The 8,820-nt window shown below is 49.9% G+C and overlaps 1 protein-coding gene across 1 annotated transcript in view; it reads left to right on the forward strand.

Annotated features, from left to right (window-relative positions):
- Positions 1–7,143, forward strand: part of FOXRED2 (FAD-dependent oxidoreductase domain containing 2) — a 7,684-nt gene extending 541 nt beyond the window's left edge. The window contains exons 3-10 of the mRNA XM_010287804.1: positions 616–619; positions 1,565–1,836; positions 2,328–2,597; positions 3,335–3,501; positions 4,159–4,324; positions 4,834–5,075; positions 5,970–6,140; positions 6,878–7,143. Coding sequence (XP_010286106.1) covers positions 616–619; positions 1,565–1,836; positions 2,328–2,597; positions 3,335–3,501; positions 4,159–4,324; positions 4,834–5,075; positions 5,970–6,140; positions 6,878–7,143 — 1,558 coding nt within the window. The remainder of the gene's footprint in view (positions 1–615; positions 620–1,564; positions 1,837–2,327; positions 2,598–3,334; positions 3,502–4,158; positions 4,325–4,833; positions 5,076–5,969; positions 6,141–6,877) is intronic.
- Positions 7,144–8,820: the final 1,677 nt, after the last annotated feature.

Below are 8,820 nucleotides of genomic sequence, written 5' to 3' on the forward strand. Positions count from 1 at the left end.
AGTGCAGGTAATGGGCAAACCTGGTGCTAGCCACACCACTCTCCACAGACTTTGTTTGTTCAAAATCACAGAATCGCAGAATAAATTAGAGATCCATAAAGGTCATTTAATCTAAGCCCCCTGCCAAAAGGAGGGCCAGCAACGTCAGGTTGCTCACAGCCTGCCCTGTTGATGCATGCCTATCTCCAAGGATGGAGGTTTCACAGCCTCTTAGAGTCTTAACCAGTGTCATGGGGGTAAAACATTTTGCAGGGATTGGTGGGGTGGGTGGGTGGAATAACTGCTCTTGGGAAGGTGTTGCCTTTCGCAAGCAATGTTGTGCCTCAGATAGCTGAGGAGCTGGCAGAGCAGACAAAAACTGGCCACAATTGCCATCAACCACAGGTTTTATCCTTGATAGATGAGTTTGAAATCGCTTTTGTTTTATCGCTAGATAACTGCTCTCTGAAAAAAAAACCACCTCAGTCGTACTTGTTGTAGCTGCTGCTGCCTCTATTACAAATTTGAGTATCAGTGCGGCAACACCTCACTTGCGTTAACCCACGTGTGCTTAGAAGTATGCCCCAGCCAGCTGAAGCCCTGGGCTAGCACAGACCTGGCAGGGAGGAATGAGAGAAAAGTGAAAAGTGGTGCCATTGCAGTAAGAGGGAGCCAGCTATGAGAAATAACGCTCAAGGCTGCTGCTCCCTGAATTCCCCTTCCCCTTATACTCACGCATGTGTATCTCTTGCTGCTACTGAACTACTTTCCTAAAAACCGTCTAGAAGTTACTCGTGTGAACATATGGAGTATATTTCTCACCTCTCCTGAGAACCTTAGCTCTACGACAGGAGGTCGTGCTGGCTGTCACTTGGAGGTGCACAGGCTGGCAAGCTCAGAGGGGACAGAAGGCAATGCCAGGCACCCACACATCATGAGTGAGTTACTCTCAGGAGCTGCATGAGCGAGGCTGGGATGGCAGACAGTGCTGCTAGCCTCAGCTGCCTGATGTTTCCATCAAAATCACAAAAATTTCCCTAAGATTCAAGTTTTTACAGAGAGATGTAAAAAGATTACTACTTGTAGTGTTAACAATTAGTGGTTTTGCTAACATGTTTTTATGACTACGAGTTACATTTTAAAATATTGAAACCATCTTCTATCACTCTTAAAAATTTTTGTTCTGTACTAAAAGGCAACACAAATTTTAAATCAAAGTAATGTTTTATGCAACATACAATTAACCTGTGAAATTTTAGTTTTAGACACGTCGTCAGTGAGTACACGTGAATAGTATTTGCACATTCATGAACAACAGAGGGAGATGTCTATGTACAGCTCCCATACTGACTTTTGCTATAGTATGTAATGATGTTCCTACTCGTCTTTGTTGGCCTGAGGATAGGGGAGACAGGAGCAGGTCATTAGGTGAAGCTGGAGAAAGGCTTCTTTTGAAACCATGACCTTTGCAGCTGATCCACTGTGCCTGGAGGGGGGCCCATCACAGCCATCTTCCACAGCGGGAGGAGGGAGGAGTGATGAGATGGAGTGATGGCCCCATTCTTATAATTCCTGCATTCCCTAGTGCTATCCCTGTTTTTGCAGCTCTTTGTTGGTCGCCACTGGAACCTGGGTCCCCAACGTGGTCAACTTTCCTGGCTCAGAATACGTAGAAGGTTATGAGACTGTGTCCGTCAACCCAGAGGATTTTGCTGGCCAAACCGTGTTGATTTTGGGCCGAGGGAACTCAGCCTTTGAGACGGCAGAGAACATTCTGGGTGTCACGAATTTCATCCACATGGTGAGCCGGTCCCGCGTGCGACTCTCGTGGGCCACCCACTACGTCGGGGATCTGAGGTAGGAAATCACTCCTCTTTCTCTTTCTAATGCAGTCAGAGTACAAACACAGGAACCGCTTCTTGCCCAGGCAGTGAGCTGGACTGGCATAGGAAGTGCTGTGGTCCTGGAGAAACATGGGGCCTTCTATCTTTAGTTCCTTGGTTTAAAGCAGTCCAGGTTGCAGTTGCTGAACACAGGAGCTTGATGAGAGCTTTTCGGGGTCTGTATAAAATAGGAAAATGTCCCCTTGGAAACTGTATCATTAAGAAGTGCTGGCTCCCAAGTTGTTCTCCCTGCTTGCAATCGCAGAGGAGAGCTCAGAGGTTGACTACATTCTGCAAGGACAGCAAGGCTGTGTTACCTGTTCCAGAGAGCCCTGAGGCTCTGGGGATAACCTCTGCACTGAAGGGGAGCATGGGATACCTGGTAAATGTATCCCATTTCCAGCTGCTGAGACTGTACCACAGATCCCACCTCTCCTTACATTCTCCTTCCCCCTTTTTTTGTAGAGCAATTAACAATGGCCTGCTGGACACCTACCAGCTGAAATCGCTGGATGGGCTTCTGGAGGGTGACCTGGAAGATCTGGCTATCATCAAGGACAAGAAAGGGAAGCTGCACATCACACTCCGGTTCTACCTGGAGAGCAGGAACACCAGTGCAGGCATTGACGCCATCACCCTGCCACAGGACGAACTGGATAATTTTGCCACCCGAGCACCTTACGACCGTATCATCCGCTGCCTGGGCTGGAAGTTTGACTTCTCTATCTACAACAGGTGAGGGATAACCAGGATCTTGAGGGAAGCTGGTATTTAGAGTGAGAGACTATGAAGGGCCTGACTAGGGAGGAAAGCGAAGGACAGGTCCTCTCCTGGCAGTGTTGCCTGGACCTCCACATGCTCTGAGCTACCTGGTTCCGCACAGTCCTTTGTTTACCCTGCAGCTACAGCCGTGTCCAGTGGGAATGTATGTACCACTGCCTTCTGATCAACAGGCTGCAGGGCTGAGCAAATGGCAGTGTTAGGACTTAGGTGACAGAAAAAGCTTGTGCCTTTAGAACTTAACATCCTGACCTGCCAGATCACATGGAGAAGGCTAGCAATGTTTTGGGTGTTTTTTGGAATGAGGATGGTACAGGTACAGGTCACTACAGAAGGGTTTTGTATGCTGTTTTTTCCCTGAGGATGCAACCTTCACTCCACCTTGATTTGTTTCCCAGTACATCCTGCAGTTGAAAATGATACTGCTAACTTCACTGTCTTCCGAATTTCACTGTCAGTGGCTCAGGCTGGAATTTGCTCTGGACAAGAGCAAATTGAGATGAGCACCCTTGTCGTCTGGAAGATCCTCATTGACTTTATACTCTTGGGAAAGTAGTAGATCCCACTGAAGGCAGTGGGGATGTGAAGCAATGTCTTGCAGTGGCTGCAGTATGATGTGTGCCTTATCAGAAACACTTTATTTTTCCACCCCTGCCCTTCCTGACAGCCTGCTCTTCTCTTCTGCACATCAGATCCCTTAGAATGATGCCAGGAAAAGGGAATAAAAAGAAGTATCCTCAGATCAAACCTAGTTACGAGTCCAGAGGCACTCGGGGGCTTTTTGTTCTCGGCACTGCTAGCCACTCTGTTGACTTCAGGAAATCTGCTGGGGGCTTTATCCATGGATTCCGGTATACAAGTGAGTACTGGGGTGTACAGGAAGGGCAGAGATGGGAATTGTTCCTCCCTTCCAAGGAACAATTCATGGCTTACTGCTGGAAAGAGATCATCCTTAGTCTTGTGCTGGCAGTAAGAACAACAGAACACAGCCAAGCTGCAACTGCATCATCTGAAGTGGAGGAGAAGTGACTTAGGGTCATATCTGAAGTTTTTGGTTGTCCGTCTTTGTTTTGTCTTGTGCCTCTCTTGCCCACTGTCTCTTATTTATGTAATACAATACATCTCTGCCTGCCAGATGCTCTGCCTCGTGACAGGCTGTGAGAGAGAGGTCTGTGCTGTGGAGTTAAAAGCCAGCAGCTTTGGGCAGTGAAGAGAATTTCCATCTTTATGTGTGTGTGCCCATCCTTATCATTAAAGGACTGCTCAGAAGCAATGAAATATCCCTGAGGATCCCCCACCCCCTCACCAACCACTTAGCATCACATCAGCTTTCAGAGGGCATCTCCACTGCAGTTACCAGCGGTTGGGGTGGGAGATCCTGAGCACGGATGAGCTGTAAAGCTTATTTATTGTGTCCTGCCAGTATCAGTGTGTGCCGCAGCACAGCGATGGTATTTCATAAAAGAGTAAGCTCGGATTTTTAAATAAGCTGTCTTTGTTTCTCTCAATGCCGTAGCTCGTGCAGTCCACCGCCTATTGGAAAACCGTCACCATGGTGTCCCCTGGCCATGCACAGTCTACCCTATTACACAGCTGACCAATTCCATCATCAAGCGGGTGAATGAGGCCTCGGGCCTCTACCAGATGTTCAGTGTCCTGGCTGACATCATACTGCTGAGAGAGTGAGTGAGTGAGTAATTATTCCCAGCACTGCACTCCATCGTTTCATTCTTTTTTCTTTACCATTGCTTCCCGTGGTGCCACCACACAAATTACTGCCTAAGGATCTTACCGTCACATAGGCAGCCACCTCAAAACCCGTACTGCTGCCGCAACTGGTGCCACTATCCCAAATTCTGCCAATTACTTCTCTCTCTTAAGGGGCTGAAATGGTCCAGATCTTCCCTCTAGGCGCAGGTGTAGTACCCTTTTACTGTGCCCAGGGAAAAGCTTTCCTTGAGCAGTGCTTATGTAGAGAGGAATCCCATAATCCGGGAGAATAGTGGAGTCTTGTAACGCCATCTTAAGCCTTCATAAGCTCTGCATCAAGTCCAGCCCGGATCTGTAATGACCAAAAATAATTACTACCTGCTGGCTTTTTGGCCTTAGCCCTGACCAGCTGAGGGGGTGTTGGATCCCAGCTAGCTTTTCTCCGGTGGAAAAGTCCGACGGTTGTGGTTGCAATTCACCGGAATGCCACAGCATTTGAATACCTAGAAGAGTACCCAGTTGGTGTCCTGGCTGAGCTGGAAATGCAGACAGGGAGAAAGGCTCCCAATGGGCTGTTTGTCGTCATCATGGAGTATGGGAGGAATTTCTCTGGGGCTGACAAGGATGTCTTCTACTACAACCGGGCCGTGGGAGAGGCACAGCATGCCTGGCAGTCCAACTTTTTGCACCCTGTTATTTACTATTACAAACGCCTCCCAACAGGTAAGCTTTCCTGCCTCTCCCTGCTAATTATCTAATACGAGCAAAATGGAGAGGGATGAAGATATATCACATCCAAAAGAGGGGGGACACTTGAAGGCATTGCACACCCTTCTCCTCCGCTTCCTTCCATCTGTCCCCTGGGACACCTGCCACCACTGTGTGAGCTGAAGAAAAAGCTGGGCGTTGGCAAGAAGTTTCTATTGGTCAAACCGATAACGAGGTGTCGGGGCGGGGGTGATTGTACCAGACACTTCACGTTTGAGAACAGGAACAAACAGGTGTGCTGTGAACTGCCCCATTCCCAAATAGAGGAGCATTGCTTTGCTTTGCTGGCACCCTGCATGTATTTTGCAGACTCCTGGCAGACAAGGCTGGGCTGTTCAGTGTTACTGCCAGAAGAAAGCTGTCCTCTGTGCCTGGCTCAGGTCTGAGAGGTCACACAGTGACAGAGGCAGCCAAAGGCAAGGGTTTGAAGATGAGTTTGTGTTATATCCAGCAAACAAACATGCTCAGAATAGATTTCCTTGGGAAATGAGCATGCAGAATCTTCATCTCCAGAAACCTAGGGTCAGGGTGCAGCCTTCCTTGCATGAGAAGAAGCATGATGGGTAGCAGCGTTAAAGCTTGAATGCATCTCAGCCTGTCTGGCAGTCCCTGCCCGGGGGAAACAGGACTGAAATGAGAGGAAGTACTGCGGGCAGGGACAAGGGGCAGCTGTGCAGTGTCAGGGATGTTGAGGACAGGGCTAGCAGAGGGGATTGCAAATGAAAGTAAGGTAGGGATTAAAAAGGTCAGGACAAAAGCTGGAACAGCTGTCATAGCTGCTTTCCACTCCCCAAGCTCTTTTTAATGCCATTTTGATTCTGAGAGATTCCCTTAATGTTCTCTTGGCAGAGCGTGAGATGAGACTTCGGCCCCCAGATTGGCCTCTCCCCTGCCCAGATGCTGTCCATCACATTGTGGAGGACTTTCTGACAGACTGGACAGCCCCGAATGCGCACATCCTGCCGCTGAGGCGTTTTTTGGAGAACTGCCTCAGCACTGACCTACGCAACTTCTTTGCAGGTAATTTGAGCACAGGGTCGGGGTGGCAGGAGGAGGAGATGAGAGGGACACGTGACAGGAGCAATCTTTTCTGCTAATAGTGGAGATCTCCCTGTGGCAGGCCGGTGATCTCACTGTCAGTGACACCTCTTTGGTGGTAAAAAGTGCCAGTGCTGCATGTATGTTCCCGGATAGCCTTTGCTCTTGCTCACCACTAGAAACAGACTGTCCCAGGCACACAAGGATTTAGGGAAAGGTGTATGGGGTTTGATTCAGCCCCTTTTCTACCTGCAGCTTTCCTTCTGCCTCTATTATCTGAACATTCCTTCATGCCATTGTGTACCAGATCTCTTTTCACATACTGATGATGGGACTGCTTTCCCATGGGAAATTGGAGTGCTGGGATATGAGAGCTGGAGAGCCTCTGCTGCCTCCTTTCCTGGTCTGAGGACTCGTCTGGGAACCTCCTTGCAGGACGCCCGCATGCTGCATAGAGGGAAGCAGTCCTGTGGTACGAAGATGATGACAGAGGGCTGCAAACTCAAATCCAGCTCCTTTTGCTCTCAGAATGCAGCCTGGAGATCCCACCCTGCATCTCCTGAGCTCTGCAGAATTGAGGCAATTATTCTGCTGCCATCCGGGGCAGGGTGCTGGGTGGGAAACTCCAGTCATCTTCCCTCACCCTCTCCGCCTTTAGGGGAGTTATTCTCTATAAGGTATCTCTGCTGAGTCTTGATTTTTGATCCTTTCCCTTGCAGAGTCCTGTTTCCTGTTTGCCTTCACCCGTCAGAAGCTGCCTCCCTCCTGTCGGCAGGGGTATGTGGGGATGCAAGGGCTCGTGGGGAGCGAGGGGCTCCGGCGCCACGCGGTAGAAGCCGGCCTGCTGGAGGATTACACTCTTACAGACGTTTCAGGAGACAGACCCCCCGAGAGCCACGAAGAGTCACAGGATGAGCTGCTGAGAGATCATGCGATACCGGTTCATCCGCTGCAGCATCTTGTTAATGCCAAGGATGAACTTTAACCTTTCTCGCTCCACACTGAAACCCATAGGTGCTGTTGTGACAATATTGTAACAGAGATCCACAGCAGGATTCTGCCCTTTCCTGTGCACCTTTTCCATCCCCATGCCTTCCACTGGTCATGAGTTGCCAAAGACCTGCTCAGATCTTGCTGTTACAAAGGGGACCAACATGCCCTGAAGCATAAGAGAAGGGCCAAAATCCAGTGATGCTGAGGCTCCCACAACTCCTTGCAGTGTTCAGAGTTGCCTGAAGATGGTGTTTATGTTTATCTCACGGACCAGTATCTGCAGCGACATCAAAGAAGAGCGAGTGCAGGAGGAATGCCTGGGTAACTTAAAATGTCACGTTCCTCTTCAGAGGTGACCTCTTCGCAGCCCATGGCAGCCAGGTGCAGGCTCTCTGGTCCCCAGATGCCGTACGCTCCATATACTTGAAAATTTGTTTCTGTGCCGAACCCCAAAGCAAACTTCCTCCAGGCAAAAACTCCAGGCAAACTTCCCGGTATTTTTCCTGCATTTAGTTAGGGCATCCTGAGTTAGAGCAGTTGCATAGCTTGAGTGGAGAGGGGTGGTCTTTTTCTGGTTACCTTATAGGTGGGATAATTTGTCATTTCCCAGAGGGCACTACAGGAGACCCTTCCCTCTGCAGAGGATGCGTGGCTTGCCTGGAAAGCCTGGGACACAGAGACTTACACTGAGTTCGGCTCCACTGTCCTCACGTTTTTCTTCTCCCGCACCAAGCAGCCTGAAAGGTTAGCCCCTGTCTTTTATAAAGCATGGCAAATATTTCTCCTATTTGCACTATATCCCATTAAGAACATTTCGGGTGGACTTTGATGTTGTTAAAATGCTTGTCTTCTGTTTCTTTCATTCCCCTCTAGTCACCTTGAGATTTTGGCGGCGCTGGTCAGGAGGCTGTCTACGCTTTCTTACTGTCTCTTATCAGCCACAGGCGTCTGTCTGTCGCCTCCCTGTGGGTCCTTCCAAGGCCCTGAGATTGTGAAGCAGGAGCAGTTTTGAGCTCCATCTTGTGATGTCCCTGTGCTTTCTAGGAAATAAGAGGAGAGGCGAGGGGGAACAGGCTTTTACCTCCTCCACACACATTTTCCAACCCTTTAGCATCTAAAAGAATATACCCCTCTGCACGTGGTGCTTCCTGGGGCAGGGGGCTGTACCTACAGGTGCCCAAAACTCTCCCAATCCTTCGAATTCAGCTGCTGTTCCTGTCAAGCCCCCGTTCCTGTCCTGCCTCTGCTTCATCCTCGGAGCTGTTCACACACAAGGGCATGCGATCGCCATTTCAGGCGGTGGTGATAGGCATCCTTCTGTGGGCTTTATGTCCCATCACCCCTGCTCGGGGGCCCAGCCAGGAATGGCTCTCGTGGCCTCTGGTCTGCTACCTGCTACGTCCTTGGCAACGTGGGCTTTTTATTTGGGGGCTGGGAAAGGTAAGGACCTGTGATGGAACGGGGTTGGCGGGCTGTACGCATTGCCTCAAAGCGCCAGCCTCCTGGATTGTCACCCACCCACCGCTCCAGCGTGCTCCGTGCCCCTCTCCTGGGCTGGGATCCGGTAACGTTAAACCTCCCAGCGGTGGTGCTGCTGCTCGCTGCCGGGGTCGTTTCGTTTTCGATGGGGCGTTGAGGTTACGGATGCCGCGGGGGAGCAATAAGCCTC

Source organism: Phaethon lepturus, unplaced genomic scaffold, assembly GCF_000687285.1.
Source record: "Phaethon lepturus isolate BGI_N335 unplaced genomic scaffold, ASM68728v1 scaffold29575, whole genome shotgun sequence".
In the NCBI taxonomy this organism is placed as follows: Eukaryota; Metazoa; Chordata; class Aves; order Phaethontiformes; family Phaethontidae; genus Phaethon; species Phaethon lepturus.